This window comes from Pseudonaja textilis, chromosome Z (genome assembly GCF_049901715.1).
Source record: "Pseudonaja textilis isolate UNSWEBS1 chromosome Z, rPseTex1.2, whole genome shotgun sequence".
In the NCBI taxonomy this organism is placed as follows: domain Eukaryota; kingdom Metazoa; phylum Chordata; class Lepidosauria; order Squamata; family Elapidae; genus Pseudonaja; species Pseudonaja textilis.
In genome coordinates, this window is record NC_142008.1 from 64446362 (window position 1) to 64471159 (window position 24798).

A 24798-nucleotide genomic window follows, 5' to 3' on the forward strand; every position below is an offset into this window, starting at 1 on the left:
TTTTGTATGCTCTAGTTAGTAGTGTGATATTACCAGAGAAGAAGCTATGCAGGATTAGTTTAACAACTCTTAATGCCTTTTTGGCTATGTAGTTACAGTGGGCTCTAGCACTTAGATCATTTGAGATGAGTACTCCAAGGTCTTTTACAGAGTTTGGATCATCAACAAGGTCTTGACAATTCAGCTTGTATTTTATTTTCTGATTTTTTTTGCCAATATGTAAGAGAGAGCATTTATTTGTTGAGATTTGAAGTTGCCATTTGTTTGACCATTCTGATACATAGTCAAGGTCTTTTTGGAGGGTAGTAGTATTGTCTCTGGAGTTGAATAGCTTTACATCATCAGCAAAGAGAAAGCAGTTGCTCTTAATATGATCACAGAGGTCATTTATGTAGAGTATGAAGAGAGTTGGTCCTAAAACACTGCCTTGGGGGACACCACTGTTGACAGGTACACAATTTGATAGGATGCTCCCAATTTTGACTATTTGTTGTCTGTTTGACAGGAATGCTTCTATCCAGTTATGTAGGTGTCCAGAGATACCATAAGATTTTAGTTTTAGTAGTAGTTTGTCATGTACCACTGAATCAAAGTCTTTACAGGAGTCTATATAGATTGCATCTATTGCTTTGCCTTGATCGAATTGTGTAGTCCATATGTTTTTGCAGTGTAAGAGTTGCAGATTACAGGATAGTTTTCTTCTGAAACCAAATTGTTTCTTAGAGAGTAGGTTGTTTGTCTCTAAGTAGAGGATAATGGATTGGTTAATAATTGATTCCATGACTTTACAGGTGACACAGCATAAGGAGATTGGTCTGTAATTTTTAACTAGGCTGGGGTCTCCCTTTTTGAAGATGGGGATGACCATGGTTTGTGACCATAGTTTTGGCAAGGAGCTGGTCCTGAAAGATTTGTCAAAGATTATACTTAGAAGTTTGGCTGTGGCAATGGATAGCCTTTTAAAGAAGTAGGCACATATTCCATCCGGTCCAATAGATAGGGATGATTTAAAATTGTGTAGTGCTTTTTCAACAATGTCTTCTGTAAAATTGTTATGTATTAGATCATTGTAGTTGTCTGTGGTTCAACTAGGAAGTACTGGGCTTGATCCATTGCTGTGTACAAATACTGAGCCAAAGAATGCATTAAAGAGGTTGGCTTTGATGGTGTCGTCGTTGCACTCTTTGCCATTAGGTCCTTTCAGGGGTGGGATGGACCTTGAGTCTTTTAGTTTGTTATTTACAAAATTGTAGAAAGCACGGGTGGAATTTGTGCATAGAAGGTTTTCCTCTTGTTTAATGTGATAATTAGTGCATTCAGTTTTTATCTGGTGGCATAAATTTTTGTATCAGCTTTTGAAGTTGGCAATGTGACCAGATTTGTTTTTTTCACCAAAGTGATCTCTTTTTGGATTGAAGCTTCCTTATTGTTATGGGTAATCTGTTTTTCCTGGTTTTGGGAGTTGTAATTGGTACATATAGTTTGATGACTCTTTTGACTTCAAGTAAAAATATGTTGTAATGGTCTTCAACAGTATTGCATCCAGTGAATAGAAATTGCCAATCAAGGGAAGAGAGATCATTGATTATAAGATCATAGTTGCCTTTTTTGAAGTTTTAATTGGGAATTCTGCCATTGTGATGATTTTTCTGTGGATGTATGTTGAAGACAAAAGTCAATCATGTTGTGGTCACTGTTGGAAAAGGGTTCTTTAATTGTATTCCATAAATTGAATTCAAACTATTGCAGAAGATGAGATCAAGGCAGTTGTTAAGTCTAGTATTGTTGGTTACTAGTTGTTCCAGTCCCAGATTCGTTACCGCATTGTAGAAGGTTGCATGTATGGGTTCAGTTTTACATTCATTTAGGGTCCAGTTAATATGAGGTAGATTGAAGTCACCAAGAAAGATAAAGCGTGTGGGCAGGATGCTGCCCACGTTAGTAGTGTATTTAGCTTGTTTACATGTTCGATGTCGTAATCGGGCTCTGTAACATAGTAAGAACCGAAATGTGATATTTAAGGTCAGTTCACAGACAATGGTCTCAGAAAGAGCAAGCTTTTGGGTAACTTGCATGTTTTTTAGATGCAAGGACTTTTTATAAAAGATAGCAACACTAGCTCCTCTACAGATTTCACGATCAGATCGGTAAACATGATAGTCTCTTACTGAGGTAATGGAGTCAGGGAGAGATGCGTTGAGCCATGTTTCACAGATAAATATGATGTCGAATTTAGCCGTATTTAGTAAGCCAATGCGGGAAATGTCAAGTATTTCATCAGGGGAGATGTTTGATGCTTGATAGTCGCTGATGATGTTGCGGACAATTGTGATATCATCATTATTATTGATGTCCTGTAGACCAAATAAGATGGCGTTAGGTTGCTTTCATTCACACTCGACAGCTTCTCTGACGAGGATTGGGATATCATTATTTGTTGGATTTATGTTTTTTGTGGTTGTTGGTTTGTAGCTATTGGATATTCAGGTTTTTGTGTTGTGTCTTTTTTTTCAAGGTTAGTTAATGTTTCATTTAAAGTGTTGAGGGATGCTACTATGGTGTCAAGGGATGATATTCGTGTTTCTATGGAATCAACTCTTTCAAACAGGGCTATATGTTTGTCCAGTTTGGGTTTGCATGATGGGCAGAAATATGGAAATGCATGATTGGATGCTTCTAGGAATTGAATCATTTGCTTGGATAATTCCAGGCAGTCATGATGAGCGTATTTTTCACATAGAGAACATTTGATGGAATTTTCATTAACCTTTAGCATTTCAAAGCATATAAAGCATGTGTAGGAGTCTTGTGGTTCATTGGTGGGGATTTTTTTCTCTTTAGGTTGTGGTTTGGTACTGGATTTTTTTACTGGCATGGTGGGTTTGTTGAGATAGTACGTTGATTAGATTGCTTAATGAAACAATTTTCGGTAATCAATATAGCCAATACCACACCAATTAATCAATTACAATAATCTCTCTAGTCAAATAATTATGCTAAGCAACTATCAGCCTAACTAATTAATTACACTAACCATTAAATACACTGTTCAATTAAATTCACTAAATCACTAATTTTACTAATCAATTAAATTACATTAATCCTGATTTTTTTTACATTAATCAGTAATCACACTATTTGCATTAAACATTCTAATCATACTGATCAATTAAAACAATAAATCAATTAAACAATTGATAAATTTATTATTTTTAGAAATTGATTATCTAATCATTGATATAGGTAATGAGGTAGAATTAGAAAATGCTTTTTTAAATTGCTGGTGGAATGTTGGAATTTCCTCTTTAGGGGGGAAACACAGACCATTTCTATGGAGATGGCTGATTTAAAGTGTTGGCTGGATTTGCATTTTGTCATAAAAAAGGGGGGAATCACAGCCCGTTTCTTCCTCTCAAAGAAAAGATTAATGACTTTGGAGCTCGCAGGCTGATTGTTTCAATGGAGGCAAAGGAATGCAAGAGATTTTTTATTGGTTACTTCCTGTTCCTGTACAGAAGAAACCAACCATTCTTCTGTCTTTGAAGTCTGGGGAAAGATTAGATGTTCTCGCCTCAATTCTCTCCCTTTTGCAAGCAGACTTTGATTCAGCAGAGACAAACAGAACAATTCACATGGAGGCAACAGGAAATTTTTGTTTTTTCCCCTTGATGAATGGGATTTCTGGGCCCCTTCCCACTCAATTTAAATACACTTTCAAAGTTTGTTGCTTTTAAGAAAAAAAGGCATGTAGATAGTCTTGCACTGGTAATTCGAACAGTTTACATTTTTACTATGTAGACTTAGATTTGTATTAAGCATTTGCTCCTGGCTTCAATTTACTTCTGCTTCTATCACAGGAAATAAAATTGCTTCCAATCTTCATAGGAGTTCAGATATAACAATATTTCTCTACTTATTGGGAGTCCAAATTTACTGTCCTTTTAATGAAGGAGTCCAGATTAGCAATATTCCTTTTAGTTTCCCCCTTTTTTTTGATGGAGATGGTGAAGAGGGAAGGAGGGGTGGCAGGGTGGAGCAGTCTGCTTCACACCCTGGCTGCAAACATCTGAAGACTGACCCACAGCTCCCAGTGCTCACTTCCCCGCAAGGATGGGATGAATCTCACCGTCTCACTGCCCTACAAGGATGATCGTCAAGCCCCTGGTGCTGGCAAGCCCTACCGTCTTGCTTCTAGTAAGGATGGGAGGAATTGCAGATCATCAAGTGCTTTTGAATAGAGCGCTTTTGAATTTAATGCTTTCCGAGGAATGAACTCTTTTCTGGCATGCCAGCCAAGGATGGGAGGAATTGGAGATTGCCGAGTACTTTTAAATAGAGTGCTTACTGAGGAATGGAGCTTGCTGGCCAGTCTTGGGCATCAGGCTTTCCACCAATTTTTCCACCAATTTTTCCACCAATTTTTCCACCAATTTTTCCACCAATTTTTCCACCAATTTGCCAATTTAGCAGTATATTAAACAATACACAGCAGCCTCCTTTTCTATTCTTCTTTTTAATATTGCATGAAGTTTTTGCTCTAGGTGTTTTTTTTTAAGTACGGGGGGAGAGGTTGGCAATGCCTGGGGAAGGAAAGGCATGCTTTCCACAGGTCTCATGGCTATATTAAAAGGACCAGCTAATGTCATTGGTGTTGGCAGATTCATTGGTGAGGTGATAGTGACTGGATATGCGATGTTCACTGGTGCAGTAACTGGAGTTGGTAAATTGACAGGTGTGGTGAGTGTTAATGGAGAACTCATTGGGCTGGAGATGTTAACTATGCTCAAAACATTGGCTGGGCTGCTCATATTCATTGCAGCAGCCACAATACGAGGAGCTGCTCCTTTGGTACTAAGTGAATTTTTGCCCATTTAACAACCTTTCTTGCCATAGTTGTTAAGTAAGTCACTGCAGTTGTTAAGTTAATAACACAGTTGTTAAGTGAATATGTCAGAAGGTTGCAAAAGTTGATCACATGATCCCAGGACATAGCAACTGTCATAAATATGAACCAGTTGACAAGCATCTGAATTTTGATCATGTGACCATGAGGATGCTGCATTAAGTTGAAAAGCAGTCATTTCAGTGTCATTGTAACTTCAAATGGTCATTAAATGAACTAACTTAACTGCAGTGATTCACTTAACAATTATAGTCATAAAATGGAGCAAATCTCACTTATCAATTGTCTTGCTTAGCAACAGAAGCTTTGGATTCAGTTGTGGTGTAACAACTGGGACTACTTCTATAGTAGGAATCTATTAGACCCATTTCAGTTTAATAGATAGTATAAAAAGACATTAAACTTTAATCTCATTTCATCTGACTGATGAAGTAGCTAAAATGATGAAGGATGTTGTTAGCCTGAAATGGAGTTACCTGATATTTGGCTATCAGAGACTAACAGGGTCTTTTCCAACAACATCTACAGTATGAATACACTCTAAGTTCTTACTTTTACACCAAAACTTTCTAAAATGCACAGATGAAAAACTACAGAGTTGTAAAAGCAATACTTAAGATAAAGTGAACTTCATTAATGTGTTGGTGGCTATTCACAGTACAGAGAATATATTGGAAGACAGCATAAAGTTCTTTCCAACGACATTCAAATTAAGAATGGAATATAAAATAAAATCTGAATGATAAAATATAAATAAAAGTGAAAAAAGTAAAACTAAAAAGCAGTAAAAGAAAATCTGGATAAAATATTTTGAAATCCGGGGGAGGTTTTTTTAGCCAATACCTACCTACCTAAGTTTGGAAGCCAGATTGTCTATCTGTCTGTCTGTCTGTCCATCTGTCCATTTGTCTATCCAAGTTTGAAAGGCAGATTATACATAATACAAAATCTGAAACTTAGAAGTCTGGATTTCCCCCACCCCACGCACGTGCATGGGGGAAAATTTTCACGGTGGCCTGCCCTGCATAAACCACTTCCATGCCTATCAGATCAGGATCAGAAGCAACCCCCCTAGGGATAGCGATAGTCCAGTTGCAGTGCTATGTGCCACACACACACACACACACACACACACACACACACACACACACACGTGCAAATGATGGCCCCGGCCTTTTGCACGGCCGACCACCCAAAACATCACAAACTCACTACCAAGCAACCTACACAATAGGCACAATTTCTGACCCTTCCCTTCTCCCTCCCCCGCAGCCAAATCTTTCCCGCAGGCAAGATCATCTCCCCTAGTGGGGACTGGAATGCATCTCCCTGCTAGGCCCCTCATGCAGCCCACACACAAACTCCACGGAGCTTACAATGTGGCTTCCTCCTTGCCATGTACCCGCTCTTTTACCTGCTGATCTTCTGAGCAAAAGGAAAAGCATGCCCTCACAATCGCATGCCTGCAGCCAGAGCCGGGTTTGGAAAATGCATGCCTGGGGTGGAGCAGCAGTCCTTCTTAACAAGTTCCAAACTGTTGCTGCTGCTGCAAGCCTTGTATGAGTGCTAAAAGTCTGGTACTTCTTCCTCCCTGTCATCCCGTGCTCCCCTCTCACTCCAGGCACTTTAACATACACAGGGAAAACTGGTACTTCCAGTGCCCACAAATACAGCCTTGGAGCAGTTTTGGAGCTTAACAGACCACTCCTCCACCCCAGTCATGCATTTTCAAGTGGCTCCTTTAAACTGCTCCAAGGCTGGCTTCCTCATGGGCACTGGAAGTACCAGTTTTTCCCCCCTCTCAGCCTGTGCTCCACTCTCACTTCAGGCACTTTAACCCACTTGGGGAAAGCTGGTATTTCCAGTACCCACGAGGAATCCAGCCTTGGAGCAATTTTGGAGCTTAACAGACCACTCCTCTGCCCCAGGCATGTGTTTTCAAACAGTGCTTGAAAAACATGTGGTTGGGACAGAGGAGTGGTCCTCCTTTAAACTGCTCCAAGGCTGGATTCCTCATGGGCACTGGAAGTACCAGATTTCCCTGCTCAGTCAGTCCACGCTCCCCTCTCACTCCAGGCACTTTAACCCATGTGTGTAGGGTGCTGGGGGGAATCAGTGCCTAGAATGAGAGGGAAAGGCAAGCTGACTGGGTGGGGAAACCTGGTAATTCCAGTGCCCATGAGAAAGCCAGCCTTGAAGCAGTTTAAAGGAGGCTGAGATGACCCAGGGTGGGATACAAAATAAACAAAATCCCCAAAACAGATGAAGCCCCTTTTATTCCTTCACTTTGTTTCAAAGCTGCAAATATCCTTGAATGGAGACAAAAAAAAACTCCCCCACAAACAATTAGGAAGGAGGAAATGCCATTTAAACTAAAAATGCTTATAAATTATAAAGAGACCACACTGAAACAATTAAGAGAACCAGACAAGATAAGGGCTTGAAGATGTCCACAGATATCGGAACATACACTGGGAAGGACACCAAACTCAGAGAGGAACAACAAAATTGAGATATTTCCATGCTTTGTTTCCAGCACTGGCCCATACGCATGTCCGTCCTTTTAACTAGTTCTCACAGTTACAGCCCATGAAGAGGATCAAGTCCCTTTCTTCCCCCATAGACCATGCCATTTCCGTCTCTCCCTTATCCTCTTCTCCCTGTATGCCCTAGGATGGAGAGGGGTTGGACCTGGGTCTTCCTCTGACTACCCAGCCAGCTTCTGCCCTTCCCCAGCCTCTTCCACAACCTCCCGAGCCACACTTCTACTCCCTATCAGCTGTTCCTCCTTTCCCTCAGAGTCAGTCTCCAACAGGGGCATGACAGTGGTCCGCTCCTCTGCCCCAGCCATGCATTTTCAAGCAGCCATTTGAAAATGCATGCCTGGGGTGGAGGAGCAGTCCATTAAGTTCCAAAACTAGAAGAGAGATTCTTCCTTGTGCTGGTGAACTCAATATAGTTTTATAAAAATAATGAGACTGGCTGATGTTATAACACTAAACATATTCATGTGTTGTTGTTTTTACATAACCTTTTGTGCTGTTCAGATCCAAATTTTTCACTGCATAATAGTAATATAATGAAGCATCCGATACTAAATCCATAAACTAATTTTAAATTATCTACAACTGTAAAAAGCTGAAAGTGCTAATTAACAAAAGTGTAGAATTAAGCAATAATAACGACCTCCAAATTATAAAAAACAAATGAATTTATAGAAAATGGCTCATCTAAAAAATCCAGACATACATCCAGTGAGGGGTAGAAGGGATATATTTCTATAGAAAGAAATTCCATCCATGGTGAATCTAAAGACATAAAAAGATTGAATACACACAGCTTGACAAAAGCACAGAATATTACATTGGGTGCAGAATTCAATTTTATTCATTTGGGAAGGTCCCACGATATGCTTTAAAAAGTGCAATCCCAAGCCAGATATAGTGATGATGAAGTTAGATATCTAGTGATTTCATCTGAGGTTTTAATATTTTGTCTTACTTGAATTTCATTTGTAATCATGAAAACTTGTACATCATGCAATTGAGTTCTATTGTTTTCTTAACTGTTAATGTGTATTTGACGAAATATTAAATCAGTCTATTTATACCATAGCATGAATTTGTTTTCTAAATATCCTTTGGGGTTTGTTTGTTTTTAGGGTGGAAGGACACATTGTATACAGGAAGTGTGTCCCATTCTTTCATGTCCTCAACATCTCAGTCACACACCTTCTGGGCAGTGTTGCCCAAAATGCGTAGGTGAGTGATTACTTTCAAAAGAATACTGCATTGAGAACAAACATCCTGCACAATCCATAACATCTTAGAAAATATGTTGCTAATTCCTTAAATTGCATTGTGTTGTCAAAACAGAGTGGTGAACAGGTTGATTCTGTGAAACATGGACTGCCATTATTGAAAATAACATATTGCATATTTTTATATTATGTTATATTATATTTATATTAAGGCTATGCTGTCTTTCAGATAAATCTCTAAAACGTTTGTTGCTTTTACATTCTACATTCTTGTTTCCATTTATTCTGAGCCATTTTTTTGTAGACTGAATTTAGAGCACCACAGGGTCCTAATTTGTTTTCCTTATTTATTTATAAGAAATAAATTCTTATTTATTTATAAGAAGTAAGGTTAGATCTTGATTCTATTTTTATAATTACAAAAACATACCATAACTTTTAGATTAGGGTTAGGTTCCAATTGTTTATATAAACAGAAAGCAAACTCCATTCCTTTCTAGCACTGAATATGTTATCTGGTCAGTTATATAGTTATCTATAAAATATCTGCAAGAAAACAACTAAGCCCAGGGGGTGCCAAGCGCTCTAATTTTTTGTACAAAAATTGTGCACAATACTATAAGCGGTTTAATTTTTCATTAAAATATCTGCCGGGGGAGGGAAATTTTATGGCTGACTCTCTATCTAGATTGCCCCAATATTACAATGTCTGCCCAGAAATGATCCATCCTATTGTTCCTACAAAGCAACTGGCTGCTCCAATGCTCACCAGAGCCCAGAAAAAGGGGGATGTTAACCTTTCAAATGATCTAAAGCCAAGCTCATAGCCCATAAACCTGAGCTTTCTAGCCTTTGGATTACCTTTTCTCCTGATTGCTTTTGGAATATGCACCCATGCATTGCCTCCAAACACCAGAGATGGCTTTCTCCCATATAACACTGCATATGGAGTATTATTAATAAATGAACTCTATAGCCTATTGATTAAATAATTAGCAGTCAACATGGCTTTACCTCAATATGACCTATTCAGACCAGAATCCTCCAGCAGTGAGTCTTTCATTGTTTTAAGACTCTGTTCTGCCTCTACACTATCTCAGCTGCTGTGTACGGATTTGTGCATCTGTGTTTTATTCTTAACTGTCCTGACCACTGTTGAAAACTTGCTGACATGAATTCTGAACCTCTGTCAGTTTGCAGCTGACATACCTGTTGTTTGTACTTTCTTTCTATGAAGCTTACCCATTGCTTAAATTTCTGTAGCACCTCTATTTTACTTATTAGTAAATAGCAGAAACCAAACCTGCTATAGTAATCTACAATGACCAGTGCATACTTTGCTCCTCTCAAACTGGCTTGCGTTGGCTCCATCAAATCTGCATGTACCAGCTCTAGAGCTCTTGTTGTCTGCGTTGTGCTACTTTTGCTTACTGGGAATGCCTTGGACTTTGATGGTTTACGTACTGCACAGTCCAAGTATGCCTTACACTCTTTCAAATTTAGTCCTTCTCTAAACTTTTGCAACTTTTGCAAAACTCTGAAGCTGGCATGGCCAAGATTTCTGTGGAATAGATGAATGCTTCAATCATGTTGTGCACATTTCTAAATGTTTTGGGCACATTGTACCTTTTGTCCCTGCAACACATAAAGATTTTCCATTTTTATGCCCTGTGCACATACACTCCAATTCTTTTTATGAGACATCTCCCATTTACAAATGTGGTCTCAAAGCCTTGTTTTCTAGACTTGAGACACTAAACAAATTATGCTTCATTTCAGGCACACATATGTTATTAAACTTTTCCTCCAGACATGGAATCAGCATACTGCCTTTTCCTATGACTTTAGTCTTCTGGCCATTCACCAAGGCTACTGCATCTCCTCCATTCTGGATCCATTCTGAAAACAATTTAGAAATATGAATAATTGTTTAACTAGCCCCACTGTCTATTAACCATTTATCTCTGCTATTACAATAATTAATTTTTGCAACAGCAGCTTGTCTATTTGTTGTTTTCTTCCTTGTAAACATCTTTCTTTAAATGAGTCTTATGAAACACTGCTGTTGTTCATGTTTTTTCTTCTTAGAAGTTCCAAGCTGGGCTGTAATCTGGTCTCTTCTGTTACTCTAGTCTCTGCAGACATCCTGTCTGTTGCTTTTCTCTCTATGGTCCTTGGGTCTGCATCTTAGGAATTTCTCCTTGTGGCTTCTTCTAAAATGGCATTTGTTTTCTTCAGAAATCAAACAGGCTTTAGGAGTTCCATACGCAATTCCTCTTCTGGATTGCATTCAAAAATGGCTGAAGCAATGTCCCACATTTCATCAAGACTGTTATAAGACCAACACCACTTTCTGAGATTCAGGAATCTGCATTCCACGTTGTTCTAACTCAATAAACAGAGTCTGCATGTGCAGCAAATGCTTCTCTACACTCTCTTGTGGTAGCAGCTGGGCTCTGTGCAATTGTCTCAATAATTGCACAATATGCAATTACTCACATGCACACTACTTAATTTCAGCCAAACCTCCTTTGCAGTTTTTAAATTAGCTACATTCAAGAATTGTTCATCTTCCAAACATAAAATGATGTAGGCCAGTGCCTTGTCATGCTGTCTTTGATCTGCAGCTGCTAATGGCTGCTGAGGTGGATTAATAACAATATCCCAGAGCACCTTAGCCTACAGTAATCATTCAATTTTTGCAGTCCAAATAATATAATTCTTCTGTCCCAATCGAAGCAAAGAGCTCTCCTTGAACTCAACAGCCATTCTGCAAGCCTTCTCAGCCTTGTTCTCTTTTGCTTATAAGACTGTCAGATTTGTGTTTCTGCCATTCTTCAATGGAAGAAAGGGGAGGTGGATTTGAAGAATTTAATTCTTTTCCTCTCTATGTAGCATAAGTATCCTATTTTTTATGCTGTCTTTTGTATAACCTTTTACATAATTTATAACTGTTGCCTGGTGTCCCAATGCCTGGAAAATTCTCACCGCTTGAGGAGATGTAAGGGGAGAGGGGCCATGTGGATTGCAGCACTGGAAGATAGCCCTGAGAAACTTTCTTTATCTGCTTTCTCAGAGATGCTGGTATAATTACATCTTCACACCTGCAGATTGGTGGAATCCACATCGAACTGTTGGTAGGGGTTTCTAATTCCCTTAATCCTAGTTGCATGACCTGAGGGACCTCAAATCCTGCTTTGAATTTTGTCTTGCTTTTACCTCTCTTCAATAAAATATTCCTTTTGAAATACAAAGTTTCAAGAGTCTATACTTATTTTTTGAAGCGGGGAGAGGCTGGTCCTTACATAAAGCAGGATCTGCAGTAGTGGTCAATCTGGAGAGAAAAAAATTTTTCATCCCAAATTTTACTCTACCATTGCAACAGTGTCCAAACAAAGCAGTGAGCAAGGGGAAGCTGAGCGCTGGAGAGAAACCTCGACAACTACTCAGCCCAACACTGGCTCCATATGTCCTATTTAAGACATTGAAGCTGTCTTCAAAAGTTCCATGAAGCCCAGATGGTCTATCAGCATAGGACAAAGGGAGAGATGGGATGGAAGAGCCAGGGGAGTAACCTTTATGCACAGTAGCCATAAACCCAGATGGAAAATGAAACTGGAATAATCAGGAAGAACTGATTGAGGAACCACTGGCATATAATACATTGAGGCGGTACATAAACTGCCTTGTGAGAGAAGCCCTGGAAAACCTCAGCCTCCAAGATGAACCAGCTCACCAATGAAGGAGAACGAGTGAACCAGCAACCAAGGCAGCCCAAGCCGTCACCCCTGATCCAGCTGAGGCTGATTGAGTGACCGACCAAGCTAAACAACCAGCAGCCATGCCAGGTACCTGACTTCTTCCCATTCCAGAGCTGGGGATTATCCCAGGCCAACCCAGGGACCTACAACTGAAGAAAAAATTTCCCCCTCGGGGGTAAAATTCAACAGACACCCACAGAAGTTGGGGGTTTCCTGGCTCAAGTCCTCACCTATATGCAAGAATATGGGTGGAACTTCCCAACCGAGGGGGCATGAGTGCAAGTTGTCATCCTAACCCTGGAAGGTACATTTGCCAGGTGGATGATGACCCTCCACAATGTCGATGCTCCAGAGCTGTGGAATCTCAATCGATTCATGAAAGCCCTATGCCACCACTTTGAAGACACCCTTGCTGATTGCAAAGCCTGTGATTGCATTAGGGTCATAAAGCAGGACCATCACCCTGTAGCCAAATACACCAAGGAATTCCATGACATGGCCAGCTGAGTCGACTAGCCAGAAGTTATTTTAGTCTGCTGGTTCAAAGATTAACTCAATAATGACCTGTACACTGTCTGCCTGGCCTGCATTGGCATGAATGGTAGCTGGTGGCAGAGGAGGCAAAGATCAACATGACCTAAAACCAGTACAGAACTGGCAGAGCTTGGAGAAGATCCCCACATCAGGGGAAGCGGGAGCCATTCAAATCCCAATCTGGAATGCCTCCAAGGCAATCTGGCTGCTTTAAGTGTGGGAAGGAAGGGCATCGCACAGCAGAGTGCCATTCAAAAAACCCCATAAGAAAGTCTGATCACCCATCGGGGGGAAACCTGCGAAACCCAACCACTGAGGAAAAGAAACCGTGCTGAGAAGCTGAGAAGCTGTGGGGTTCCGTTGCCCTCCAAACCCAGAGGAAGAAACTCCAGTGCCCCAAGAAGACCTGAGCCACTCCGAAAGTGATCTGGAAGGCTATCCACTGGTAAGTGACCCAATCAAACCGCTCACCCAAACCCTAAGAGTGTTTATGCCCAGCTGAGGGAAAGGGGAGGAAATAGCAACATTACTAGATTCAGGGTGTACCTGAATCTCAACCCTAGTAGGGAGATTGGGAATTCGCCTAAGGAGAATGAAAAACCAAATTGCATTCTGCCAATTAGACAGGATTGTAGCCGGGCGGGGAGACATTACAAATAAAACGGGGGGACCATAGCAAAATCCTCACATTCATTGTAATCCCAGGAATGGAAGGGCCCTAGGACTCACATGGCTATGGAAGTGGAACCTTGAAATAAACTGGGAAAGAGGAACCATACAATTCCAGAAACATGTAACATTTGCAATCATCCCAGAGGGAGGAAAGGAAGAAAAAGAGAATAGGGAAATAGCCATGACTGGCCAACCTGCTGAGCCCACTAGCATCCCCAAAGAATACCAGGATTTGGCCAAAGTATTTAGCAAGGAAGCATCTGATGAACTCCCACCTCATTGTGCCATGGATTGTGCCATTGAAATCCTGCTGGGGGCTTAAACTTCCCAAAACCAAAAATGTACTGCATGTCCCCTAGAGAACTAGATGAACTCAGAGTGTTTATCGACAAAAATCTAAAAAGGGGTTTCATCGAATCCATCTACCGAAAATAGCCCCAGTATTATTCCGCAAAAAGAAAGATGGCATCTTATGCCTCTGCATGGATTTTAGAAACCTGAACACTATCAGCATGGAAAATATGTACCTGCTCCCCCTTATGAAGGACATGCTGGCCACCTCTAAAGGTTTTTTTTTTCAAAGTTAGATTTATGAGAAGTATGCTACTGCATCAAAATTAGGAAAGGGGAGGAGTGGATGACTGCTTTTAACACCTTGCTGGGGTGCTACCAGTTTAAAGTACTCCCTTTCAGATTACAAGGAGCCCCTGCCATATTTATGCAATTAATTAACGAGGTGCTCCATGAACATTTGTACAAAGAGGTCCTAGTTTATGTTGATGACATTTTAATTTACACCGAGACAAAAGAAGAACACATAAAACTAGTCTGAGCAGTTCTCACGAAACTCCAAGCTGTCAAACTATATGCAAAACTCTTTAAATGTGAGTTCCACCAAGAGAAAATTGATCACATGGGATACAGAGTATCCCACAAGGGAATAGAGATGGACCCACAAAAAGTAAAAGCTGTTATCGATTGGAAGCCACCCAAAATCCACAAACAACTATAAAGTTTCCTGGGTTTTGCAAAATTTTACCATCAGTTCATTCTGGCTTTTGCGAATATCACCCTCCCCATTACAAGCTTATTAAAAATAAAAGGAGGGGGGACAGGAGCCAAGGCAACCCCTTAACTGGATGATGGAATGCCAAACGGCATTTGAAAAACTTAAACAATTATTCATAAGCAGAACCAATCCTAAAACACCCAGACCCCAAACAAACATCCAAGCAGATGCCAGCAATGTAGCAGTTGGAGCAGTTCTACTCCAAGAGAATGAACGTGGACAGTTACAACCATGTGCTTATACTTCCAAGAAACTGACAGAAACCGAGCAAAGATGGGCTGTATGGGAGAAAGAGGCATATACTATGCAATAGGCACTCCTCACATGGAGACACTTCCTAGAAGGTAACAAAATCCCCTTCAAAATCTGGACTGATCATAAAAATTTAGAAGCTGTGAAAGCTCCATGGAAACTCTCCCCCAAACAAGTACATTGGGTGCAATGGTTTAAATGCTTTAATTTCACTTTCAAGTATCTTCCAGGAGGGAAAAACTTATTGGCTGATGCCCTGTCCAGGAAACCCCAGTACAGCAGCAAAAAGACTGAAATTATTAAACCCATACTTCAACCAACCCAAGTAGCTGCCAAAGTGATCCCCTGTGCATAAGGGGAAAAAAGAATCACTTGTGGACAATGCAATGTCTTCCAAATTTTAGGAGGTGCTACTTAAGAATGACTGGCTCCAAGCTCACAAAAATATTTGTTTACTTAAAGACGGTTTAGCCTGGGTAGAGAGCAAACTTTATGTCCCTGCCAGCCAGAGACCTCATGAAACAATGCCATGACTCCAAAATAGTTGGACATTTTGGATGTGTAAAAACTCTGCACCTCATCAAAAGACAATTTTGGTGGCCATCCCTTAAAAAAGACATTGAGAGCTACATTGCTAGCTGTCCTATCTGTGCAGCTGTAAAAAGACAACAAGGAAAATCCCCAGGACTCCTACAGACATAGCAGAACCTTCTATGGATTTTATAGGGAAGCTGCCTGAAAGTGCGGGAAACACAGTCATTTGGGTTATAATGGACCTCCTTTCAAAACAAGTCCATTTTATACCCTTCCAGAAGATCCCAAAAGCCAAGGCATTAACAAAAATGTTTTTAGTGCATATTTATTGCCTCTATGGAGCTCCTCAATGGATTATCTCAGGCAGGGGCTCACAATTCATTTCCAAATTTTGGTAGACATTTTTAAACCGTTTAGGCTCTGCCCAGGGTTTGAGCTTTTTCCATCACCCCCAGATGGAATATTAGAACAATGTTTAACATGTTTTATTAACTACCAACAGGACAATTAGACTGATCTGTTGCCTTTTGCTGAGGTAGCTTACAATAACTCTGTACACAATAGCACTGATTTCACCTCTTTCCAAGCAGCCACAGGACAAGAATTCAACCCCATGCCAGAGCCCATCAAGGAACCGGACATCTCCTCCCTTAAGGAGTAGATAAACAATTTACAAACCACTTGGCCAGTGGTCAGACTAGCTCTACAAGAGGCTTGAGCAGCTTTCAAAGCTCAAGCTGACAAAAACGCTGTGAACCCAAACTGTTCAAAGTTGGGGACCATGTATATTTATCTTCAAATTTTCTATAATCATTACAATCTTCTAAGAAACTGGGACCAAAATTCATTGGTCCATTTCCCATCACCAGAATCATTAATCCCATCATTGAAGAACTCCTACTTCCTAAGACACTTGGACAGGTGCATCCAGTATTTCACTGCAGCCTATTCAAACCAGAAATCACTTCAAAGCTCAGACCCCCCTTTACTCACACCTCCAACCCCCATTATGGTGGAAGGGGAACAACATTTTGAAATTAAAGATATCCTTGACTCACACACTCATTAGGGCTCCACACAATATTTAGTAGCATGGAAACACCTACCCCCCTTTTAAAATGAAAGCCCCCACATTGTTATGGAAATTCCACCTGAAATACCCTCACAAACCATCCTAATTCTTAATATAATATATGTTTTATGTATTCCAGGTGGATTTATTAATTTTTTTGAGGAGGGCAATATGTCAGATCTGTGTTTCTGCCATTCTTCGATGGAAGAAAGTGGGGGAGGATTTGATGCATTTAATTCTTTTCCTCTCTATATAGCCTAAGTATCCTATTTCTTATGCTGTCTTTTGTATAACCTTTTACATGATTTACAACCGTTGCCTTGTGCCCCAATGCCTGGAAAATTCTCACCTCTTGAGGAGATGCAAGGGGAGAAGGGGCCATGTGGATTGCAGCACCAGAAGATAGCCCTGAGAAACTTTCCTTATCTGCATTTTTAGAAATGCTAGTATAATAACATCTTCATGTCTGCAGATTGGTGGAATCCACATCAGACTGTTGGAAGGGTTTTTTAATTCCCTTTATGCTAGTTGTATGAGGGTCCTAAGATCCTGCTTTGAATTTTGACTTACTTTTACCCCTCTGCAATAAAATATTCCTTTTGAAATACAAAGTTTTTAAGAATCTATACTTATTTTTTGAAGGGGTAGAGGCTGGTCCTTACTTAGTCACTCAGCTTGATTACAGTTCAGTCTTACTGTGTTCTTGGACTGGCTGGGAGGGGCCCATAACCTTTCGCAGTTTGTAGCAATCCAGCCAGCACACAAACAAATAATTCAGCGGGATTCATTATATAGAAGAAACTTCTTTATATACAATAATATAAAACATGATGCATGTATATAATATCCATGCAGCTCTTGCAATGCGGTAGAGACAAGAAGTAACAAGTACAAGAAGAAGCACTAGAACACTAAAGCAAAGACAAATGAACTATTTTATACTCTTTTAAGCTAAGCCATGCCCAAGCTCCAAACTGTCTCACATGGCTCACACAACAAATCCTGTGTCTCAGTCACCAAATAGTCCTCATTGGCGGACTTGTTGCCATGTCTATCCCAGTTCATGAATTCTTATACACTGACAAATTACTGCTTTTTATCACCAAACTTTACATCAAATATGTTATTTTGCATGATGTCCTGAATCATTTTAAGGTTGTGTAGTATTATTTTCAGCTTAATCACTGCAGTTTGCTCATCAGCAGAAGAAATTTGACACACTATTAAAGCCACACTGTTCGATATACATCATACTCTAGCTGCTGATAATCACTATTTTTATATCAACTCATTGAGAATATACTTATTTGCTCATGGAATTAGCATGCAAGGAATTATTTTGTGACACTTTCCTAATCTGACACAAGTGAGCTTGATCTTCATCCCCTTTGTATTGGGAATGTGCAAACCTTTGCTCTTTCACTCCTGAGGAGCTCTGAGATATCGGAGCTCCTCAGGAGTATGTTATTCAAATATGTTATTAATTCTAAAGATATGATCTGTTTGTCTTCCTAATTGTTTAGAATCGGTCTGCATTCATAGAAACCATTGATTCTGAAACTTTCTTCCTTAGCATTTCATGCATTTACAAGTTATCTTCCCAAGAATTCTGCAGCATCATTTCCCCATCAAATTTTTCCACTTCTGTTTTCTCCTCCTTTTTTTCTCATTGTGAGAAAGCAGAAAACTAAATACATGGTCTTTCTTTAGAAATGACTTTTATTAGAATTGGCTGAGAGAATTGGGTCCATAACAAAAATATAGATGTGTTTCTCTACAGAATGCCCAATTAATGTACAAATTCACTATTACAGATATAATGATGTCTGCCAGTTTAGCATTTTTTTAGATGGAATTAAGATTCTTTACCAGGAAGAAAGCTGCCATGTTCATATGTCTCTTGTTGCAGGAGATGATTTTTTTAATTTATGGTTTATTTATATTCTGGCTTTATTATTTTTATAAGGCACTCAAGGCAGTAAACGTATTTAATATTCCTTCCTCTAATTATTCCCAGAACAACAACCCTGTGAGGTAGGTTGTGCTTAGAGAGAGTGACTGGGCCAAAATATATACTTCCTTGGACTACTAATGTAGAATTATGCCTTGAATTTCTCTGGGAGCAGATTTAGAGGCTTCATCCTGAGAGGAAGTTCATGGTGTTCAATATTAGCAACAGGCATTGTTTGGTTAATATTTATTCTTCTGTTATTTAAAAAAAAAATCAGCAGCAGGACTGGAAGATAGTATTTTCTTTTCATCAAAGATGTAAGATGTTGAGGAACTTCTAGCTTTGTTTATAAGTTAACAAACACAGGGATCTGACCTCTTTGCAAATTGACTTTATCCTGCTTTCTGCACTTTCTGAATGAACCATATGATTACACTGGGTATTCAATGGATAAATGAAGCTGGAACATATTCTTAGCTACTTAGCTGTATTTTTCTGCACATTTGAAAATTAGGAAACATACTAAAAACCTGCTCTGCCAAAACAAGCTGTAGAACGAAGTTTGTGGATACATATATCACTTTCACAGACTATTTTTCAGAATATGATGACAGCCTGTGCTTCCTAAGAAACTTATTCAGATAATATTCCATTTTATTTCCATTATTGTGAAACAGCAGAGTGAAATCTGAAAATAATTTTTTGGAGAGCAGGTTCTGAGCTGACAAGTAAATATAGCAGTTCTTAGCGGCTATCTGATTTATCACACTTGCCCTATTGCAGTGGTGTTTCTGCTAGAAGAAAACATGTTGGACATTTTTTTTTCTTTTTGCTGTTTGTGCCATGTCTTACACAATACAGCTATTTCTGCTATTTCAATTCTGAAATGTCAACATTTGTCAGAAATAGTGACAAAATTAAATTAATATGAGGATAAAAATTTAAAGCAGTTTTACCAACTTGGTGTTGTCCAGATTTTGAAAGGAGTGCATGAATATCTAATTAAAAAAACATTAAAAATATTTTTCATTCAGTTAAGACTACTGTTTCTGGGCACCAAAATTGTGGTCAACCACCTGATGACAATCAAAGAATTGACCATTGCTATCCTTGAGGGGTTCAGATTCTTGCAGCTGAGATATAGTATCTTTACCTTCTGCATCTGAAATTTCTAAACTCTATCAGCATACCTGAATGGTGTCAAATTGAAGAAGGCTAGCATAGAAATAAATTTTAGATTCATCTTTTTCTTCTTTAATGGACTTGAGTAGAAAGCTTAGGAGAATAGTTTTACCCGACCCTGCAGAATGCTATTGCTAGTCAGAATAAAAGGTGTTGAACTCATTGGATAAAGAAATTATGCTATCATAGGTTTAACACCGCTTTTATTATTTGGTTTACTCTAGTTCACAATAAAATAAAACTGACTTACACAAGCAATAATACATTGCAGGCATAGGTGGTATTCAGCAGCTTCTGACCAGTTCAGGAGAACTGGTAGCGGAAATTTTGAGTAGTTCAGAGAACCGGCAAATACCGCCTGTGACTGGAGATTTTACATTATCCTTCCCCTGCCATGCCCACTGAGCCACTCCCACAGAACCGGTAGTAAAAAAATTTGAATCCCACCACTGATTGCAGGTAACACTTTCCTTTTAACTGCATTCTCTTTCTCTTACTTTTATGCAGGGCAGAGGAAAGTGTTTGATCTCCCATTTGGAAGTTGTCTCTTTCATAGTGATGTTTATGACAATGGAGCCTCCTTCATGTATGACAACTGTACTAAATGTACATGCAGGGTGAGACATTAATAATTATTTTCCATAGTATCCTTTTTATATGATAAATTTTGTGTAATTTGAGACTAAGGAATTTGCTGCCATTTGTAATATGACAGGTATTTCTCATAAGTCACAGTGGATTAGGTAATTTCAAGAACTGAAACCTTGGAAACACGCATTATTTCTGTATAAATATTTGATTCCTGTTTTAAAGTACTTTGCGCATTACCAAAAATATATAAAACTTGCCTGTACATGCTGCTGTCTTCAGAGGCAGGCAAACAATCCCTCAGGGAGTTGTGGAAGAGGCACACATAGTCTGAATGCGGACAGCTCTCCTCATGGGGTTGCCCTTGCTTGGTTATGCTGTGATGGCAGAAGCCAAATTATTCCATCTTTCTTCTGACAACTCACTCTGATTATGTGCCAGTAATTTATTTATTTATTACATTTATATGCCAGCTATCTCACTCTGAAGTGTGACTCTGGGCAGCTGTCATAAATGTTCTAGAAGAAAATGTTCAAACCAAAGAACTAATCAAATAACTATTAGTATGTCAAGTTAGTGAAGAGTCATTTGGGGGATTGAGAGTCCTGAGCAATCAGAAGAAATATTTTTGTGCATGCCCTTGAGTTATTGTTGACTCCTGGTGATTGCTTAGATTAGTCCCTACAGTTTTATTGGCAGCATTTCAGAAGTGGTTTGCTGTTACCTTTTCCTAGGGCTGAGACAGAGTGATTTGGCATATATTTATATTTATAATACACAAATATTCATATAGTGCTTTGCAAGAAGAATTTAAACATAAAGTTTAATCACCCATTTTGTTACTCAGTTAACCTACATAAATAGTGGCAAATATAGTGCAGAGGTTTTATCTGGTTTTGAGATCTACCTAAAAAATACAGATAAGTGTATAATGTATTATCAATTGCCTTGTTCCTTCCAGGCTGATACTGGTATTAAAAGGCTCATGGGCAGGGATTCAAGAACATAGCTTTTGATAAGATAGTTTTTATTTCAGCTACTAGAAAAACTATTAGCACAAAGAAAATAAAAACTGCCAACTGGAAGACTGAAGCTTATATATGGAGCAGATTAAAATCTAAATCTGAGTCAAGAGCCATTTGTTTTTCAGCAGGAAAACTGTGCATTGTTATCATGATGGATCCCCCTCAAGCCTTTTGCTTTTGACCTTACCTGACTAACATTTGGCCTCATTTATAAGTCTGCCTTGAGAAGGATGCTTCTGGATCTTTCATATGAATAGCAAGGTTCACACTAGAGATTGATGCTGGTTGAAAGAGAGCCACTGAAATCCATTCCGGAAGTGACATTTCAGATATGTGCTAATTCAAGAATAACACTGTTCTAGTGATCTGGAGTCATTTTATAGGAAACAACAACAAATATTAATGATTATTCAGCTTCCAGGCTGAAAATTCTGGTTGAGCACATCTAAAATCCTAAAACCAGCACTGGAAAGCATTAATGCCACTAAAAGGCCCCAAGAACACACAAAAGCTAATTTTGAAAAGAAAGTCTAGCAATAATTTCATTTCTGGATCCCCATGTAGTGCTAAGAATTTGGGAAGTACAAGGTATAGTGATAAAGAAACAAATAGTAGTATAAAGCTTCCCAGGAGGTGACAGATGGGTAGATTCTGATGGTGATTAGTGCTTCCCTACAGGAGAGAACGGTTCCCCAGTACTTTAAGGAGGCTGTGGTGCACCCTCTCCTTAAGAAGCCATCACTGGACTCCACCTTGTTGGATAATTTCTGACCTGTCTCCAATCTTCTTTTTCTTGAGGAAGGTGGTTGAGAAGGTGGTTGTGCAGCAGCTCCAGAGGTTTCTGGATGAAACGGATTATCTCGACCACTACCAGTCAGGATTCAGGCCTGGATTTGGGACAGAAATGGCATTGGTCACATTTTTGGATGATCTCTGGTGGGAGCAGGATGGAGGTAGTGAACCCATCCTTGCTCTACTTGACCTCTTGGTGACTTTTGATACCATTGACCATGGCTTCGGGGGATGGGAGGCCTTGAGCTGCCCTGGTTCACTTCCTTCCTCTGCAGCCGCTCTCAGTCAGTGTTGATAGAAAGTGAGAGATCCAACCCTCGCCCTCTGCTTTATGGGGTTCCGCAGGGCTTGGTTCTCTCTCCACTCCTGTTCAACATATATATGAAAACACTGGGTGAGATTATCCCTCACCATCATGATAATCCTCAGCTATATGTCTCGGCCTGTGGTGAGTTAAGTGTTGCTGTGTCCTCCCTCTCTCAGCACCTGGAGGCTGTTAGGGGCTGAGTGGGGAGCAACGGGTTGAAACTAAACCCTTGCAAGACCGAGTGACTCTGGGTTTTGGGTTCATTTGTTCAAGGAGAATTGCCACATTTGGTCTTGGATAGTGGGGCACTAGACCCAAACAGACCATGTCTGGAATCTAGGAGTTTTTCTGGACTCACAACTCCTGCTCGAAGAGAAGGTGGTGGTCATGGCCAGGAGGGCCTTTGCGCAACTGGAGTTGTGCACCATTTATGCCCTTTCCTGAACCAATGATCCCTTTTCACAGTCACTCATGCCCTGGTCACTTCCCGTCTTGATTATTGCAATGTGCTCTACATGGGGCTGCCCTTGAAGAATATCTGGAAGCTTCAGTTGGTGCAAAATACAGCGACCTGCATGGTTTTGTGCAGACCCCAGTGTGCATATGTTTCACCTCTCCTGAGGGAGCTGCATTGGTTGCCAATTTACTTCTGGGTGCAATTCAAGGGCTGGTTGTCACTTTTAAAGACCTTCGTGGCTTGGAACCAGGTTATCTGGGGGACCTTCTCTTGCCGGTCATATCTCCCTGACCCATCAGAGCGGGGAGGCAGGGAATGTTGCGGGTCCCATCCCTGAGAGAGATACACCTAGTGAGACCCAGAAGAAGGGCCTTCTCCATGGTGGCTCCCTCTCTCTGGAACATCATTTCCCCAGAGATTAGAATGGCCCCATTGCTAATACTCTTTTGGAAGGTGCTGAAGACCTGGTTCTGCCAATGGGCCTTGGGAACCCAGAGCGGAATGGAGCCCATCAAATGGCTCGTGTGATTTCCTCTCGTCAGGGTGGGTGGGTGGGAGTTGGGGGGATGATTTATTTATTTATTTATTCCAGATTTTGTTCTATTGTACTTTATTATTTGATTCTTTTTGTTAGTTTTTATTTTATTTTATTTTTTAATATGGTTTTACATTCTGTAAGCTGCCTCAAGTCACCATGGGTGAATAGGCAGCAATATAAATTCAATAAATATAATAAATATAATAAATAAATAAATAAATATTCATGTGGCTAAACCATTCTGTAGTAGCATAAATTGGTAATCTCTAAATATATTCAGTTTTAGCTAACTGAATCCAAAACATGGGAATCAATTTGTTACTTGTCTGGAGTCTCATTTGTTTTTATTTCCATGCAGGATTCCACTGTGGTATGTAAGAAAAAGTGCTCCCCTCCCAGAGGTTGTATCAAAGTCAGAGAAGAGTGCTGCAAGGAGTGCCTCTCATATGTGTCTTCTGAGGAAACAAAAGTGTGCAAGTTTGGAAATAAAATTTTCCAGGTACACATTCTTAAATTGTGTCTCAGGATCACTTCATTAGACCATTTGATTTCTTAACAAGTTGTAGTACATTCAAAATCATGCTCTTATTATTATTTTTGCTGATGTTTTAACCAAATGAACATAATGTAAAAATGCAGTAAAACTGATGAAATTATAAAATTAGCTAATCCTTTGGTAGAGTACACTGATGCATTTTCCCCAGGCAGATGACCAATCAGCTGTCTCTTTAAATGGAATGATGTTCCATTTAACAATTAAATATTATTGAAACTGGTTGTTGAACTGAGGACTTGAAAGATTGAAGAAAGCACTGGATTAATTTGGATTTGAACTATTAATATTATCTAATAGAACATCACATGAGGTCAAAGAAGAAAAGGATAGAAGAAGAGAGGAAAGAAGGAAAATTAAATAAGACTTTAAAATTTGGACAATTGGGAAGACAAACAAAAGCCTATAAATTACTAAAGAATTCTAAAAAATTATAAATTTAAGGGATTTGGAGATATAACTATGAGAATGAAGTTTTACTAATAACTGGATTGGTGGGAGTATTTAAATATTGAGTCATTGGAATTCTAGAGATATATTGAATAATTTTTTACTGAATTGTAATAAAATTCAGGTGATACCAGGTGATAATAGAGTGATATGAAGTAATAATTTTGATGCTTAAAGATATGCGTGAAACTAAAAAGAACAATATTGAGACAAGGGGAGTGCCTAAAGATAAAAAAAAATGAATGTGGAGAGCCTGCAACAATTGGGGGAAGAAGAGGAATGAGATATTTGGGAAATAGATCAGAAAGTAGAAGAGGTAATGGAGGGAAAAAATCAAAGTGAGATTCAAGAAAGATGGTGGAGAGAAAGTAGTGATAAGTTGGAACCAAGTAAATAAT

The 24798-nt window shown here is 39.5% G+C and overlaps 1 protein-coding gene across 1 annotated transcript in view; it reads left to right on the forward strand.

Moving 5' to 3' along the window:
- Positions 1-24798, forward strand: part of BMPER (BMP binding endothelial regulator) — a 534092-nt gene that overhangs the window by 238797 nt on the left and 270497 nt on the right. The window contains exons 7-9 of the mRNA XM_087918003.1: positions 8565-8664; positions 20198-20307; positions 23756-23896. Of these exons, the coding sequence (XP_087774129.1) occupies positions 8565-8664; positions 20198-20307; positions 23756-23896 (351 nt within the window). The remainder of the gene's footprint in view (positions 1-8564; positions 8665-20197; positions 20308-23755; positions 23897-24798) is intronic.